This window comes from Falco rusticolus, chromosome 6, assembly GCF_015220075.1.
Source record: "Falco rusticolus isolate bFalRus1 chromosome 6, bFalRus1.pri, whole genome shotgun sequence".
In the NCBI taxonomy this organism is placed as follows: Eukaryota; Metazoa; Chordata; class Aves; order Falconiformes; family Falconidae; genus Falco; species Falco rusticolus.
In genome coordinates this window covers 40725975-40745290 of record NC_051192.1, presented here as the reverse complement: position 1 = coordinate 40745290, position 19316 = coordinate 40725975, and the positions used below count along the sequence as shown (strand labels likewise).

Here is a 19316-nt window from a genome sequence, read left to right as displayed (position 1 = left end):
GTAAGTTATCTCCCCTTGGTTCTGTATTATGGAAAGACCACCTGAAAGTTGGCTTCGAAAATCTGTAGACCTACATATTTTCTTCAGGGAGCATTTAAAAAAAGATCATGATTTTTATTTGGTGAAACTAAAGAAAAAAATCCAATCCATGTCCGATGGAGCCAATGCTGGCTGGCTCCAAGATGGACCCACCACTGGCCAAGGCCGAGCTCATCAGTGACTGTGGCAGCTCCCCTCTGACAGCACGTTTCAGAAGGGGGGAAAAACACAGGCAACGGCAGCTGCAGCCAAAGAGAGGAGTGAGAACAGGTGAGAGCAACAGCGCTGCAGCCAGCCAGGCCGGGGCAGGAGGGGCAGGAGGTGCTCCAGGCGCCGGAGCAGGGGTTCCCCTGCAGCCCCTGGTGAAGGCCATGGTGGGCCAGGCTGTGCCCCTGCAGCCCATGGAGGTTAACGGTGGAGCAGATAGCCACCTGCAGCCCATGGGGGACCCCACGCTGGAGCAGGGGGATGCCCAAAGGAGGCTGTGACCCATGGGAAGCCCATGCTGGAGCAGGGTCCTGGCAGGACCTGTGGACCCGTGGAGAGAGGAGCCCAGCTGGAGCAGGGCTGCTGGCAGGGCTTGTGACCCTGGAGCAGTCTGTGAAAACAACAGCCCATGGGAAGGACTCACACTGGAGAAGTTCGTGGGGGACTGTCCCCTGTGGGAGGGACCCCAGGCTGGAGCAGGGCAGAGTGTGAGGAGCCTCCTGCCCCAGAGACAGCGTGTGATGGACTGACCGCAGCCCCATTCCCCGTCCCCTGCGCCGCTGGTGGGGAGGGGGGAGAGAAAACGGGGAGTGAAGTTAAGCCTGGGAAGAAGGAAGAGGTAGGGGGAAGGTGTTTTTAAAGATTTGGCTTTATTTCTCATTACCCTACTCTGATTTGATTGGTAAGAAATTAAACTAATTTTCCCAAGTCGAGCCTGTTTTGCCCATGGCAGTAATCAGTGAATGATCTCTCCCTGTCCCTGTCTTGACTCATGAGCCTTTCATTATATTTTCCGTCCCCATCCAGCTGAGGTGGGGGAGTGACAGAGTAGATTTGGAGGGCACCTGTCGTCCAGCCAGGGTCAAATTACTACAACTGTATACTTTAAAGAAGAATATTTTCAGTTAATATATTCAATAAGCTTTTTAAGTTTTAATTGGGTTGAATTCTGGCCAGAGTAGACATTCCCTCAGTGTTCACTAGAGCAAATGTAATGATTTGGATGCAAACAGATACTTGGCATAAGCTACTTTATGAAGCCAAGTGGCATGGTCAGTAATGTGAACAGCAGACGTGGACCCGTACTATAGACCCTTTGTGTGATATTTCTCACTCCCTTCAAATGTCTAAAACTCTGACATCCATATCTGTTCATCACACTAGACTTTCTTTATAGTTAGTGTAGAGGAACAGGCACTCCTACAGCAAAAAACCTTCTGACTTCACTGAGACATCTTCTCCAGTATGAGACGCACTGATCTTTGGAACAGCTTTTTTTATTCCACTATTCATAAACAGCATTAAGGGCAATTAGCTCAGCCTGACACATCATTCAGCTGCCTAAGGCAGACAGATCCCAGCCTGAGTTAAGGCTGACAGTGAAACTAAGAATTCCTCCGGCCTTTGGGAATGAAGGACTCGTGTAGTGTACACGAAGCAAATGCAATTGCAGGCATGGACAGACATGTGGCCACGTTACCCTTAAACTGAATAGGTAACATCCTGCTATAGGTGCAGCCAATGCAGACTCCAAAATCAGTACCAGAAGTTGATTAAATGCTCCTCAGTTTGCCTGCACTGAGCTTTGAATTGGTGTTGTTACACCACTATCATTACCTAGGCTGCTTGTTTTAAAATTATTCTGGATATCCAGGCTGTGTACATATACCTTTAAATGCAAGCTGTGCTAAGGTATGGCAATAAAAACAGAATTCAGTCAAGTCTTAGAGAAACACCCCACCATGATTGCACAGCTGTGAAAACATTAGTCTAAGGAATAAACTAGGAGAAGGTAAAACTATGAAAAGATTATCTGGAACAATTTGCCCGTGTTTTTATGCTCCATAAATCTACTTGTAAAAGCTTTGTCTGAAAACCCATGAAAATAATACCCCTTAAAAAATGTAAGCACTGTTCAGGCACGGATACATTGAGATCACTGCTAAATGCTTGGTTTGCTTTTTTGTTAAGTTACATGCCACTTTCTGAGGAAGCATTATTGGAGCTGTGTGAAAACCTTTCTTCTGCATAAATCCTTCCATTGCTGCTAAATGAAGCCTAATAAGTTAGTCATCTCCTGACTATCAGTGGTTTATTCATGGTTGATAGCCTGACTCCAACTCTCCTGTCGAAGGCTGGTTTTACAATGAAGGCTTTTATTCAAGAAGATGAAGGGAAGAAAATTCTAACAATTCCATCTCTGGATTAGCAACCATTTTTTAAATGACACTGCACCCAGTATTTTCTTTTAGGAAACACTCTGGTTCAGGAAAGCCTGTATCACAGGGGATGATTTAACATCTCAAAAGAATAAGACTGAATAGTGAGTTAGTTTTCTCCTACGCTTAGATAGAGGAAATAAAAATGCTTATATATAGATACATTTGAAGTGGCTTGTATAGACTCCTGGCCCTAACACATGAAGGCTAATATGTTTTCTAAAATAAATTTCTGCTTTAAGGAAAGAGTTGAACAATGGCATCCCAAGGAATAAGGCTGTGGAATGAAAGTAAGTGTATTGTTTCTATGTCGACAGCCTGTGATGTTACATTTGTATCACAGGACTGTACAGTCTTTAACAGAAAGAAGGACAAGACCCATACTCCAGTTAAAAATAAATGAAACCACAACATTTACAGAGGTCTTGGTAGGTCATTTAGCAAAAGTGTTGTGGTAATCTTTGTAGTATAACAATGTAGGAGGAGTAAGATTTTCTTGGAAGTAATTTTCTGTCAGGCCAGTTTGTACTGATGGAAAAGCAGCAACTTTTTTGTCCACACCACCTTCATCTGTCACAGTCAATTTTTAGATCAGATTTTTCTTTGTTCTGGTGGAGGGGTGAAGGCACCTAGTTGCTTGTGATTTTATAGAGGCGTTGCTTAGATTTGTTTACCAGAGACGTGCTGAGAGCTGTTCCAGCGAGTCTAGATGTGAATGAGTACCTCATGTTTTGGTCTGAGTAAACTAAAGCAAGCAAGCCTTTTTTTTTAGCCACCTTAACCCCTCAAGAGCTATTAAATACAGAAATTATCACACCTTAATGATGCCAGCTTCTGTTTTAGAGCTAAGGATTCTCAGAGCGCTGACAGATGCTCCGCCAGGAGATGCTTATATTGACACTATTTAAGCTATGTTTAAACTAATAAGTAGTAAGGTGTCAGAGGAGCAAGAAGCAAAACTAGAAAGGACATGAGATATGAAGAGACCCCACGTGGTTCAGAAAGAACTAGTATTTTTAACTGTTTACTTTGATTTTTTTGAGTGTTTTTTTTTTAACAAATTTGTTTTTGTTATAATAGCAAGGCTCAAACTCCATGTCAAACACACATGGAATTTGACAGCAGCTGATTTTCACGAGCATTGTATGTGTGTGTATAAGCTACTGCTGGCTGTGATTCAGATTTTCCCCTATGCATGTTTAATTAACCAAATGCCTCTAAAGTTATGACTAACAAAAAGATTATTTTTTTGAAAAAACACAATAATACTGTTTTTTGACACGTTTTTCAGTTTTGATTTTTTTTTTCTTCTAGAAAAGACATTCCAGTACAGAATTGTCAACCAGCTGTAATAACATACATATACATAAAAATTACACCTGAGCACTTATGAGAATTGAGTGTCTGAGCCATGAAATGAGAACAGGTTGGACAATGTATTGGAATTTATTTTCTGGAGTAATCTACAGGAAGAAAGACCTTCATTATTTACCAGTTAAAAGAAGGACTGATAATATGTTATCAGGAAGATAAAACCCAATGATTTTGATCTAAACCCCTTCCTGTCTTCCTCCTCTAATTTAATCTTTTCTCGTACTTTTCTGTCTCATATGCATTGTTGATTTGTCACTACTTTTGCTGGTTCTGCATACACAGCACAAGGGTTGCAAGGGCTCCTTCTGGCTAATCAAAGGGCCAAAGGGCACGTACAAAAATATTTACTACATGGTAAGGTAACACCCATTTTTTTCTCCAGAGACCACTGTAATCTTACCCGAGGCTAGCAGGTACTTGCCTGTTATCCTCATTTCATGTAAGCATAAGGCCAATAAACAAACTATTTAGGAAAAACTTTGATCTGCAGATCATTTCAAGCAGCAACTCAATATACTTAGGAGACTTGTTCTTTTAGGGAAACAACTTTATACCCTTTCAAAGCCTATGTGTATGGTAAGAGTTGAGCTAAAGTCTAAGAAAGGTAAGACCTAGCTGTTTTTCTTTCGCAGGGACATTTTTTTTTTCAATGCTGGTATATTATATATTCAGCACAATGCAGAAGTGTGGGGGGAAAATAAGCAAAAAAGATTTGGCAGAGCATACTCACCACAACTCAAATTGTTTTCTGCTTTCAGTGCTGAAGTTGGAATACTCCAGAATTCATTTTCCCAGTCTACAATGTTTCCTTTCACATCGCAGCTGAGGTTGGCCAGTGTTTGAGCATTCATGGTGAAATTCCAGAGGCGGAAGTTGTAAATGTCCCCATTTAGAGAGCTCACTTCATTGCTGTTAGAGCCCAGCACCAGCCTCCCATTTCCCGGGATAACTTTGCCAGAGATATCTGGACAGAAGACTATATGATAGATGCTTTTGGCATATATACCTATATTGCCTGAGAAGCTATCCCCTACAACACAGAGCTGTTGAAAGGTTTCCGTGAAAAACTCTGCATTTCGTGGCAATGCGTTCTCAAGGATGCATTGCGTGCCTGAGATAGACAGAAAATGGCCTTTTGTGGTCTTCCCAAAGCTGAAGAATTCTGTTGACAACGCATCAGTGTAGGAGAAAACCTTCCAGTCGTCATTGTCATCGTTGCTGCCCTTGGTTGCTTCAAAGCACAGTGTGAACTGGCTAAGCTCTGGCACTGCGACAGTGTCTGCCACAGACACAGCATCAATGTCAGGAACCTGGGGAATGATGACTTTCTGATTCCTCAGAGACACGGCGACTAGAAACAAGAGGAGATAAATACATTTTTTAAAATAAATTAATCATATAGAAGTAAATGCAGACTGGCAGCAGGGGTCAAAGGAACATTCATTAAATCAAACATTTATCAGATGGGTTTTATCACTGTAATATACCAATAGCACACACAAAGGGAAAATCGGCTTGGGAGTGCACTCAGCTGAAAATATGCAGATTTCCTTTTCAACGGCATGGAGAATGCTGTGCTACACATAGTTAACCATCCCTGAAGTTGCATTAAGAGTAATATTAGGAAATATTGCCTACTAACTTCCAACTCTGCCTCAGCTCACTTTATAAATATTACTAGTTATTCATCTAGTAAGGATGCATTAAGCAATGGAATAAACCAGTTATTTGAAAAACACAGTATGACTTGCTTTTAAGGTAGATTATTTTAATTACTTGTCTGCATGACTGCATTACACCAATGAAGTTCAGGCCTTGCTTCTTTTAAATATTGCAATAGAAGAAAGCCCCTACTACTTTCCTTGGCCAACTGAAGTCTTTTGTTCCTAAATTCAGCTAATGGGTTTCTACGAAGTGTCGTATTTTGTCCCCAGCAGCCTTCTGGTTGAATACTGCAATCATGTGCTCATGAATATTTACATTCAAGCTGTCCACTATTTGCTAATATTTGGGTCAGCAGGTTTGGATTTTGCACAAGTATCCAGAAGTGGCTAGACCTCTTGCAACTATGTAATTTAGTAATTTAGGCATGGACAGAATTACTCTGTCTCTAATTGTTATTAAGTATTCTCATTTGCAGTAGCAAAAAAGGCAGTCACCAGATGTGAAAACCAGTATCACATGACATGCTTTTTCTCCATAAGTATATTAATGACAATTCTGTTCACTCTGCTTTGGAGAACACTATTTTTCAAAACAAAGTGCCAATATGCTCAGTATTATTGGCACATTTACGGGAGCAAAGTTCTTCTGGTAAATTTCTCCACAGAAAGAAGTTTCAGGTTGTCAGTCAAGCAAAGGCACTGAAGTCAACAAGACCAGATTGCAGCAGCCCTTGGGGTTTTACTTCTGGCTCCACAGTTCTGTGGTAGATCACATACATCTTCAGCAGTTTCCCTTGGGATTTTCAAGTGATGCCACAACACATATTAATTACTACACCTGTTCCCTTCTCAGAAAGAAATAAATACCTTTCAGTATGAGAGGGTGAGACATGTAAGGGAAGGGCGACTGTGACGCCACACTTAGGAAAAAAGACAGATATATGGGGTATAAAGATTCTGTGTAGTCTGTGGTATTGCAATTTCCCTTTGCCAGCTGCTTGCAAAGACTCCGAGCTCCAAGCTACCACATTTGGATACACACAAGGACATAATCTGACCAATATATTATATAGTAAAATAACATACAGCATTGCACATTATCCACCAACCCAGCAACCGGAGAATGGGAGGGAAGAGAAAAATACTGGGCTTTTATAGTTACTGGATTTACTTCACAGATTTTTTTTCTTCCCAGGGGCAAAAGTATGTTGTAACTATTTTATAGATAGAAAATGTGTTCAACTCTCCAATGAAAACAGTGGCATTTTTTTCATGGGTTAATTATACTGTAAGCTTCTTTACGTAACATGGAAAGTGTTCCAGAAGAAGTATAAGGATTCAAGACTTGAAAAAAATTGAAAGCTCACTCATATGAGCACTGTTAAGCCTGTGTTAGGTGGTCAGGAGAGTTATGGACCATCTGGTCACATTTAAACAGTACAGGAAGAAAATAAACAGGGAGGACGGTGCTCTGGTACTGAACAAGTCTACTCAACTTTGCTGTACTCATCTGACAGATTTAACCACTGGCACCTTCCCCACACAGTGAAAGCACAAAACAGACAAGTATTTTGTCCATATGGAGAAAACAGAATCCTGCCATCAACATTAAGCACAGATCTCCTTTCTCATTACTGTTGCATAGTCAGTCATCATACTGATGAATTTCAGATGTTAGTATTGCAGAAACTGGTTATTCTCTGAGGAAGAATATACATATATTATTGGAATATTCATCCGAGTGTTTAGACTACTTTCAGAATGATGTTAAATTGTTTCTGTTAGGAAGATAAATGGATTACAATGATCAGGGTGGGGTTTTTTTTGACACATTGCTATTTACACATGAAGAACATAAAAAAGCTTTGACAGCTTGGACACAGCAGGAGCACCGAGCAATAGGCAGCTCACTGTTCTGAGATCCACATCTGCTTTTACAGGAGTGCTGGGACAACACGAGGCCTGCCTCTGCTGCTTTTTAGAGCCCCTAGCTTACTTGCGGGTCACTGTCTCACATCTCATGCACCCCTTTACCCATAAGCATGCCAGGAGTCCCTAGATTGTATTTTACAAACCCTTGCAGGGAAAACTGCTTTCCTGCCAGTCAAACTTTTCAGCATGGTTCGGTGCTTAAGTAGTGGCTTCTGCTGTTCCTAGCTTCACTGCTTTCATCTGCCCTTTTGCTGATGCTGGAAGAAATGCATCAACTTTAATGAGGTCTGCAACTGTCTGCATACCAAATACCTGTTAGAGAGGTTAGAGGTTACTATCGCACTGAATCTGGGCCACTGCAGTACTACTCAACTGTATGCTAAATTTACACGACATTGTCCCAAGCATTTATGTACTAACAGAGGTCTGTTGCCTCTCCTTCCTCTCCTTTCAGCACTGAGCAACTTCTACTCATTGGTGGAGCTTTTAATTATGCAGTTAACTATTACTAATAAATTATAATTACACTCTTCAGCTGATGTAAATTGACATAATTCCCCTAAGACTAGCAAAGCTGCGTTCATTTACTGTAGCTGAGGATATGGCCCACCCATCTGCTATTGGTGTGCTACAGTAGGTGACAACCAGGAAAGCCAACACTTGTGCAGGTGGCCAACTCGTTACGGATAACAGGACATACTCTGTGAAAATCACTTTGAAATCACTTTTGCATAAAATCGAGCAGTCACACAAAAGCTGTTCTATTCTTGGCTAATTCCCTCTCAATCATTTCCTGCCTCCCTTCACCTACTCTTTTAAATTTGTCTTTCCCCACATATATTTTGTCTTGGGTACATATTGCATCCTAGATGCACCGTTAATGTCCTTTTAAATGCCATTTCTAAATATCAAATTGCTCTGTGTCTTTGAATGGCCCTTTACTTTCCAAATTTGCATTACTTTGTGAAACTCAAAATTAAACAAGTTACCTAATTTTATTATTTACATATGACCATTTCTGAGAAGTGAAAGAAAACATGAATGTAACACTGTTCCCCTTGCTCTGGGAGAAATTAAGGATTTTGCCCAGGTGTCATGTTTGTAGTTGTAACAATGGTGTCACCAAGCCTTAACATAGAGTTTCTGAAGTAATATATATGTGAAACATTAAAATAAGTCACTGGTGAAGGTCACTGATACCTTTACTCGCACTGGGGAGTAGTCTTCTTACTCAGAATGAAAGAATATCTTTCAAGGCTATTGTTCATTAATGGTGCTATCCATGAATGTAAGGTACTACTCAATTGGGCATGGAGGTACTATTTTTGCTTTCATAAAAATACATTACCTGTAGGTATATATACACAAATGGTGTATATACACAAGAAGTGTTATTCTAATCCTGACAGGACATTTCCTTCCAGCATCTACAAGGGGGATGAAAGGCTTTGGCTTTACTTACTTCGTACATAGCTGGCATTAAAACCTTTCTTTTGGATACTGAAGTCACTTTTAAATGACACGATCATTTCATTTCCAGTAGAGTTATAGGATAATCCTTTGGCAGTGATGCCACAAAGGTTCATTGGGCTTTCTCCATTGTCTAATGTCAGTGAATCATAAATGCAGCCCGGAGCTTCTTCAATGTCAAAATCGATAAATGTTAACTGTATAATGAATCCATGAGGTGCTCGGATGATCCACTTGCATGCTTGGCTGTTAGGATAATCACTGGGGAAGCAGGGAGAAGTGAAAACTCCAGACGGGTCAGTTAGCACGATCCTACAGTCGTAGCATCCGTGAGCTGGCAATAAAAAACAAAGAAAGGTTGCAGGTCAGGAAAAGAAATATCTTAACAGGAAAGTAATCATCAACACAATAATAAAATGTATTTGTATACAGAAAAACATAAATGAGATGGAGAGGAAGAAAGGCAGAAAAAGGCCTGGTTTATAATGGGGAAAATGCTGGAGGACTAGTATAGCAAGAGAATGCTATATGTAAGAAATCCTACACAAAAGAAGTATTAATTACACTTAAATATTCATTTCTGCACACAATATATATCTGCTATGTATATTGACCTGTCAAAAGTGAAACAACAGTGACATTTTTGAATTCAGAAAGGCAAATGAATTCTTAAACTGCAGCTTCTGGAAAGATGACTGGTATAATTTACATTTTCTGGCTGCTGGTCTGATGCTGACTGGTGGCTATTCCAGCAGCTTTGTGCCATGCTATTGTTTCCAGTGGAATGTCCCTGGAACGCAGCAGCAAAAGAGATGGGTTGAAAGGCGACAGAAGCAGCAGCTCTGCAGGGCTCTCGAAGGTTAGTCATCAGTGTTTCCGGCAAATGCTCTCCACATCACCCAGAAGGGTAGCAGTGAGCTACTCACTGGCTTTTGAATCAACAGCAAATTACTGCACTCTTCCCATTCTGACTCAGCTCCATTGACATATTTGTGGCAGTCATGCTTCAAGAAATTCTTAGCCTATTCTTCATACTCCTTTGCTCACCTGCTGTGCTTATCCATGAGAATTTCAGACCCAGTTAGCACCCAAGGTTGCATTTCTTGTTTGGTTCACATTTGCTTATTTATTATATATTTACTTAGTGTATTACAAGGTAGGATTACTGTGAACTGCCTGCTGCTAAAATCTGTAACAGTTTGCCAAATCAGCACTGAACAAACTAGGTGAGAACTGAATCTCACCAATAGACAATTGGTGCCCCGTGTGAGGCCCTTCAGATTATGAGACTTGGTGTAATGAGCAACAGATAACCAAAGAAACTAACTGGCACGTTTATGCTGAACTACTTCGAAAACATTGCATTATACCACAATTCTGAGTCAAGTACACAAGTATAAAAAAATAGATAATGTGAACTAAATGTGAGCTAAAAGCAACTAAAAAACTTGTCAAGTGCAAACTACATATGGAGCAGTGTAAAATAGTTTTTTTTAATTCCTATTAAAGGCAACAAGCTTCTCAAAAAAACCCTCAATGTTTCTTTCCACTACTTGGGTCCTGATATTGTTCAGTCACATTCAAATGGTGTTTGGCCAAAGCAAATGGATGCCAACTCTGTGAAGTGGCATGGCAAAAAAAGAAGCAGTTTACACCTGCAGGGAGAATTACAAGGTGTACTTGGAGTTTTTATAATTTTCATTTGAAAATCATGAAGTCATTTGGCCCCAAAGAGGTAAAGAGACTGATAATTAATTGGGCTCTCAGAGCCAAATACAGGCTGGTTACATTAGAAAAGACTAGTGGGATGCTTATTTGTTAAAACGAGAAAGATTGTCTGAAAGTTTTGCAGGTAGCTTTGGGAAGAAGTGGCGCTCATGACATTGGAAAACTTGATCTGTGTAGTACAAAGCAGAGCCTGTCCACTCTTGATTTCTCTGCAAATCTTTACAGAGGAGTATGCTCACCTGCCCTGAAACCCTGCTGTTCCATTTGTTAACTGGAGAGGGAATATCTACTTATTAGTATGGTGACTCTAAACGCTGCGGTTGTACAAACAGATGACAGCTTCACCCAGTGTTCTGCACAGGCAGGTATCAGTTTTCAGAGAACCACCCCAGACCGAGGGGACGAGGAACAGGGAAAGCATGCTGCAAGCCACAAGCCACTGCAGTCTCCAAGTCCAGGGCAAGTGAGCCTCTCTCTGTAGGGCAGAGCAGCACTAAGACTGCTCCGGCTGGAGCTGCCTGCAGCTGGAGGGCTCCGTGATTCACGCTCCTGCCCTCCTTATTGCTAGGCTGAGGGCTACAGGGGCTGAGGATCTGGCAGCGCGCCACACCCACTCTCCTACTCATTCCTGCCAGAGAAATATATGACACAGAGCTATCTGGGCAGTTGAGAGCTTTCCCTGCGCACCCAGATGGACCTGAAACCAGGGACTAAGCTGTTAAGTGATGTAAATAGATACAGAACATGGGTGTTAATGTGCATTCATTCAGCATTGGACCACTATAGTAAACCTTAACGGCATTATAAAATGTTGCTGAACCAGAAAAAATATGGCACTAGTCAGTGAAAGTGTATCTCTCAAATTGGTAGAATACTGCATTCAACCTCAGACTGGAAAAGTAAAATATGTGCATGAGAAAGAACACAGGCATTCTTAACAGGAGCCTGCCTTTATTAACTCTGTTGATCACCACCAGCCAAAACAGCACTCAGTCCTTCTATTTATCTCTGTCTTGAGTATTTACCGTTGTTTCTAAGCCATGTAAAAAACCCTGTCAGTACATGTAACAAAGATACTTTTATCCCTGCTGTCACTGTAAATATTAAAACATAAATGTTATTTATGTTATTTGGTTTTCTACTAATTTAATCTTTTCACTAACATATCTTCATTTTATTTTATCCATATTGTTTTGTTGGGTTTACAGAACTAATGCAAAAAAACCCAGCACCTAAATTTAGGTAGGAAAATAAGTGCTCAAAACTTTACATACACAGAAGAAACAGATTTGGTGAGCAACATAGTTTACTTTTTTGAAGTGGGTTGGCTCCATTTTGGCATAGTAGCTATTCTGTCCATGACTGCAATTTGAAGGAGAAATATCCTGTTTTCATGCAAATGTCCACAGTAGTAAGTAAAAAGAAAAGAAAACAAACAACAAAATTATATATAAACAGAATGGTTTTGAATGGAACTTTTTGCACAGTTTCTCATGAGAGTCATTTTTCTATAAACACCACCTATTTTACTCATTAAAGAGAAAAATTGCTGTGGCAATCTTAGGCTGCCAGCCAAAGCTGACAGATATTTTGCAATGCCATTGGCCCAGAGCAGTTCTGAACTCTGGAAACTGAATACTTGTTGCAATACACACCACAGACATTTCTACAAGAGATCTGTGATATTTTATTGATTTCAATGAGAATAAATTTAGGTTTGATGTTCTTGGTCAGGAACCCCACATATGCAGAATCTGCCTGTCAGATATTTTTTATCACCCTAGACCACAGGAAATTCACTTTCTAAATATATTTTGTCCAATAGAAACCTTCATCTTTTCTCCTCCTCTTTTCTCCCCCAAACCAAAATGAACACCCTCCCCATACAGTGAAATTAACCACTTAGTTTCAACATTTCCTAATTGAAAGTTTCACTGGGCAAGTCATTTGTCTCCATCACAAGAATACCCTGGAGTATGGTATCATTTCATAATCACTTTTTTTTTCTTGCAGAACTCATACTTCCTATAATAAAAGAATAATTACGTATTTAGTATGACACTTCAACACTATACTAAAAAGGAAAATTAATAAATTCTTCTGGAGTATGTTAGAACTTTCACCAAAGTTATCTAAGTGATTCATAAATGTTAATTGACTTCAGAAGGGGAACTGACTGTAGGGGAAATGCCTTTTTCCCTCCTATCATGCCCATTTTATAAGGACAAAGTTAGGCATGGAGATAATTGGCAAAAATGGCAAAAGTTTCCAGGGATTTTGGGTTCCTAATCTATGTAATAAGAGTACTGATTTTCCTTAACTACTTACTATTTGTACAGGGTTTTTTATGTCCAAAGCACACTATCAATGACTCTAAACTGCAGCTGGGAGAGCAGTTTGCCAACCTGGCCCACTGTAGAAAATCCAAAAATGAATACTTTAGTGGCTAATGGAAATTTTTGGTCAAAGCAATTTGGCCATCTTTAATAGGAACTTATCAGTAAAGACAGGGATAGAATCCTGTTCTCATGGTTGCTAGTTTTCCTAACCATGAGAGCATTCCCTCTTTTCTATGAGTATCCTGCCTATTTCACACATATACCTTTTAATTTCTGTGAAGAGGAAAGTACACTATACTAGTCTTTCCTACATCATGCTGAATTATCTGAAGACTGCCCTAAAACTAAGGGGCTAACAGAAAGAGTACGTGACTCATTAAAGATTGCACCATACAGACAGACGTGCACACGCAAATCTCATATCCTATGGAACAAAATTAATCACCCCGCTTGTCCAGCCTAGCAGTTTTGTCTCTTTAGGGCCTCAGCAAAGAATTCCACCGTTTGAACTCATGAAGACACCTGAAGGCACTGAGATACACAATTTGAAAGTGACTTTCACAAGCCATTTGTGGGCAGCTGAAGCCACAGTCAGACCCAGAGCTACAACGCTGAACTGCAGATTTGGGAAGGAAACATTCTGTGTAAAGCCTCATCCCATACATTTCTATTTCTCTTTTTTTTGATTCCTTCTTATATGACTAACACATTCCAGCACTTGCCTCCAAAATCTGTCCTAATACTCATATTTTCCTCTAGGTCCTCACGCTTCTCTACCTCTCTCCATTGTCATAATTTCCCCCCCAAACCTCATTTTTGCCCCATTATATTCCGCATTTCTTTCTCAGGCATGAGTTTTGACTTCTGCCTCCCCACCAGCTTTCATTCCTGCACTTACCCAACCTTGGAGAACTGCCGGGCAACAAATTTTGTTTGGCCAAAGATTTTTTAAAAAGAGCAAAAGTGATCCAGATTGGGACACTGCCTATTTCAGCTCTAAAGACTTAAAGTTTGTGAAGGGTAGGATCAAAGGAAAACGGGGTCTCTGGGGGAAAGTGTCTGCACTTGCAATTTGTGTATTATCCAGTCTGTTTTCACACTGTTACACCTTGCACTGGGTTTTTCTTTTTCCAGCTGTAGCATGCATGGCCTTCTGTACAGCATTTTCCACCCGACAGAAGTGTAAATGACTACATATGAGTAGGCAGCAGCACAGGATACTAATGATAGTCGGTGTGGGTTGAATTAACGCTACTGGTGTTTTTTAGAAATCCATTAAAAGGCTCCCTCATAAAAGTAAGATAAAATTCTGCTGGATTTCATTTTAGCATGAAAATTAACTCTACTGCTCCCTGTAAAGGACACAACTTTCATACAAAAATATCCTGAAATAAATCTATGTAGCTCTGGGATAGAATTTTCACAAAACAAAACAAAACAAAACAACCCCAGTTTATGTTAACTCTCCTCTTATTCAAGTGAACAGTAAAATCTCTCCTGCCTGACAGAATTACGCCAGCCCTAAACCACAGAAAATCTTAGCTACAGTACCTAGCACTTTAGACATAAAAAAGCAGTAGAGAATTAAATATAATTTTAATGTAGACATATGAGAACCCTAAGCACTTTACATACATTTGAAAAGGTAGTGCTTACAAGCATGGTCATTTCCAACCAAGAGAAAAGCACAAGGATGTGACAGGACGTAGGCTCTTGCAAGAACATGGCAAAGCCCAAAATAGAAGCAAAACCTTACAATTGTTTACTGTGACAGCATGAAAACATACCTATTTTGCTGAACATTAGGCAGGAAAAAGACTTGCTTTATAATAAGCAATTAATTGTTGGGTTGGTTTTTTTTTCTATTTCAAGGATGCCGTAAGAGAGATATGGCCAAACATTAGGTTAAACATATTTATGCTTACAAATAGATGGGTGAATGAGGTCAGAGACAGGCACACCTGCAGACAAGCATGAGGAAGGGCCAAACCACTAAGATGTGGGTGGGCTGGAATGGCTACAGAACAAACAAACCCATGTTATTCCAATGAGACACAGACACTAAACCCAGAACAGCTATCACATGGCAAAGGCTTCAACAGGAGCTTATCTTCACTTTAAAAAAATAATTTTGGATGTAAAGGGGATCTGTAGGTCTACAGAAATATCTATATGCAAAATATGAATATATTAATTGCAAAGAAGTTGCATGTCATCCCCTCTGGACATAAAGTAATGGTCTGCTTACTCACTTGTAAGTTAGTTATAAGACCTATACAAATTTTTATGCAAAACATTAAGCTAGTAACACTCTTCTGGAGCCTCTGCACAGCAAACCATGTTGCCTGCTTACCATGCAACCCACAATTTGATTGCGTTCTCTCTGAGAAAGTGCAAATGAAGAGGTGTGGCAGATTTATTTTTGCTTTTTTATTTATATTCCAAATTGTAGAAACTATCTCCCCAAAAAATCCTTATTTTGCTACAGTAGGCTAGCCCTGATAAAAATTACTGTACACAACACATAATTTAATGTGAGCATGCATTGTAATCTTCAAATTAGGCAATCCTTATTCTAACTATTTAAACATCTGGATTTAAAAAAAGGATAAAAAAACAACAAAACCAACAAAATAGGATTTTCTCTGCAATAAGCAGAAGACTCTCATCCTGATATATAAATCCTGTGTATAAAAGCTTGTCCTTGCACATACATATAATGTATGTGGTCTACTCATTGGAAATATGATTGTGGTTGCATATAAATGTAAATGTCCCCTGATTTGTAATGTTAATATAGAAACATTTCTACTTCAGCATTTCTACAGTGTGCATAGCCCTAAATTCACAACAATCTTAAGCAAATCCTAAAATCTCACAGATATGATTTGGATTTAAGCATGGACTTAAAATTCAGCAACTGTTTCAAGTCCTTTCCCGCACAATGATGCCTTTGAGTCCTGTATTTGAAGCTTTACAGTCCCGTCTTCAGCCTTGCATCCCCCCTCAAGGCAGAACGGGAGGGCACGACACCATAACTGCTGCCGTATGAAAACAACGGGGGAGGCACTGCACAGACCCGAGCAGTGAGGAAGGCTCTGCTATCCTTTCTGGTTCTGATAATTCCTTTTTCTTCTAAGGAAAGAAGTAATAACTAGACCAACACGTGCAAACACCCATCCAGGAAGAGATCCACTCTCAGGCACACAAGTTGCATGTGAAAAGTTACCATGAACCATATGACACCTGGCCTAACGTCCACACAGCAATCCATACTCTTCCTTCCTTTCCTTACCAATCCACTGGGCGCATTCTAGATTCCCAAGTTGCTGACTGAATTTAGGGGTAGCAAGAGGCTGATCTTTTATATCAAACTCTAACAGAAATAGTCCCTTCCAGTCTTTGAATTTCCTTCCCAAATTACTTTCTGCCTAAAGACCAGGAAAGGCAAGGTTTAATTCCAATGCAGTCAATGAGCTTTCTACAACTGTCACCCTGTCCTCCCCACTTAGAAATAGAAGCATTATTTCTCTGCGTAGGGCTCAAACCTGTCCCATCACCCTTTCTTAGTGGCATGTTATATTAAATTCCATCTCTGCAAAGACATCAGTAGGAGGCTTTGACACTGGACAACTTGTGTGTAGAGAAAGGTATTTCAGCTCACCTTTGTTTTTTTTTTTAATTTCTCCTAACACCAAACAGTTAAACTGCTGGTCACTAAAATACCTGGCAGTGTAGTGTAAGTCATCAAAAAATGAAACCCAGTACAATTTAAATAATTCTCCAAAACATTCCTAAGATACTTATTTATATTAACAAGTGTAGAATATATAGAATCCCCAACAGGGTAAACATTGCCAGTTTTTATGTGAAACCACCTGCTTAGACTCATGAATAATGTAATCAGCGTAATGAAAAAAATAAAAATCCTATAAGCTTTACATCAATGAAACTTTACATTATCCTACTTAAAGCTACAACAAAATTAATGCATTTTGCACAACACGAGTATAATAAAGATGCAATTGGGGAGAATCTTTCATCCCTGTGTTATTCTTAGTTTGCAAATGTGACTTTTTTTTGTTGATTTGTAAGAAAACACTTTTTTAAGCACTACTAAAAGCTGAGTCCAGACTCACATTCTGCATCATTCCCATTGCATCATCTGCATAGTACTCCTTGTACCCAGCAAGAATTTAAATCCTCCATATTCCTGACTGGAAATAGCACATAACCCTGGCAGGGCCTTTTATAATTCAATGAAAGACAAGATTGTGCTCTCACAAAATAATTCAACAATTGGGTTTTGGCCACTGAAGCCAGGAGACAAAGAGAGTACTATGCCCTGGCCAGTCATATCAGCTTGCCTCGCATCTTCCTTTCCTGTTGCATTATGTCTTGCGGCATATGCTTTAAATGACTGAACCGGTTGGTGCACCTAAGAATAATGAAATGGTAAAAAAAAAATCTCGTCACAGGTTTATACATAGACATATATGGAAGTGTAACTGTTGCCTGTGAAGTCACTTGTTCCTGCTTTCTGTTGCTCTAACTCTTATTGCTTATCAGATTATTAACAAATTATTTTTTTTGTCACACAACTGGTTATGTTCTCATTTTTCTAAGACAGAAAAAGACAATTAATGAACTTGTATGTGGAAATTTGAAAACTGATAAAAGACAATTATTTTCTTCTAAGTTACGACATCAGCCCGTGAAAGTCTGACCTGAAAAGTATCAAAGCAGGGAACATAAAATTCAGAAGGCCAAAAGACATTTCCCCAAGTATTTAATAAAGTCTCTGAATCCCTCCATATATATAATAATTCATAAGAGAAATAACTGTAAGGAATTGTAAACCTCATAGCTTATGCTTGAAACTAATCTCAACCAACAGTATTGATAGCTCCACCTTGGTGGCGTGGACGATCTCAGGCTCTGGGATTCGACTGCCAGTACAGCCACAGTGCGACACTGCCCCAGCACCGCTCTGACCAGCCAGCTCCTCCCAGACCCTTCCTGGGCATTGCTCAGCAGCCAGCACGGGTCAGGGACCATTCCCAACATGCAGCCTGAACACAGCTACCTTAGTGTTTATAACCCTGCGCGTTTGGGACACGGCATGAGCTGGCCCCCCGAGGCAGGGAACAGCCCTGGGCACGGCTCATTTACTGGAATAGAGATGGCCAGCGCATAAGTGGGAAAAGGAAAGCGGCCACGCGAGGCAGAGCATGAGGCCCTATCTCTTGTATCTTATGTAGGGGCCAATAGAACAGTTCTCACTAGTTTTGGTCGTTCAAACAGTACACGTAAATCCCGGAGAAACAGGTGGTAGTACATCCTGTTTCTAACACGATAATCAAAATTATCTTTCAGGATGCACTTGAGGGCAGTAACAGTAATAATGTACCAAAAAAGTCAGGAAGAGCAAAGCTTAATTTTCAAATCAGGTTAAGATTAGAAAAGCAGAAGTAAGAATAGTAAATTACTGACTCAGGAAGCATTTACCACAAACGCAGGCAGTAACCAGTTACTACTAAACCCAGCAGCAGACTTTTCACTAACACAAGACAAGCTGATCTGCACTTCCTTATGCAAAACTGTATAACGTGGTGCTAGAACGCAAGAGATTTTGTTATTTACTCATAAATAAACATATAAACAACAGCATGATTCTTAATCCTTTTCACAAGGGACACAGATGGACTGGAACTTTACCAGGTTTTCAGGGTATTCATTTTTTTCAGGGTGTACCGTTCAGGGAACTGACCTCTGGACTTCTCAAGACTAGCATCCTAACCAGCCCTCAAATGGCGTTACCCAAGTATTGACATTATCGGCATTTGTTGTATGTCAGATTGCTAAAATGTTAAGATAGCCCTGGAAAGATTAGAGCTGATGGTCTTCATTCTCTCAGAGTGGGATGCTAGCACAATACAGAGACCATTAGAAATTCAGTGTATCTCCAGATACTCCATACCACCCCCAGAACCCATTTAATGCTGGAATTCAGTAGGTATTTATTTCTGTTGAGTTATCATTGCCACGAAAAGCTCTAAACCTTCTTCATCACTCTAGCACAAATATCCTACCTCCTGACACCAACCAACTTTATCACAGCACTGACTCCAGCAGGTTTTGATTGATCTGGGAAATTGAGGGAACCAGCTACAATAGAAGAAAATACGTTCAGAGCCAGGGTGGGGGCCCTGCACTGCCTGTTTCCCCTTAGTTGTTTGAGTTTGTGCCAATGAAAATGGAAGTGGAAACAAACACACTGACTGGGTAAATCTGCCCTGACCCATATGAGTGGAGTTCACACTGTAGACAAAGTTATGGTTTTC

At 40.1% G+C, this 19316-nt stretch overlaps 1 protein-coding gene across 5 annotated transcripts in view; it reads right to left on the bottom strand.

The window, feature by feature from the left end:
* The window catches only part of ADGRG6 (adhesion G protein-coupled receptor G6), a 112799-nt gene that overhangs the window by 59457 nt on the left and 34026 nt on the right, over positions 1-19316 (bottom strand). For all 5 annotated transcript variants that reach the window (XM_037392453.1, XM_037392454.1, XM_037392451.1 and 2 more), the window contains exons 3-4: positions 8898-9239; positions 4570-5190 (exon numbers count right to left, since the gene is read on the bottom strand). In XM_037392453.1, coding sequence (XP_037248350.1) covers positions 4570-5190; positions 8898-9239 — 963 coding nt within the window. The remainder of the gene's footprint in view (positions 1-4569; positions 5191-8897; positions 9240-19316) is intronic.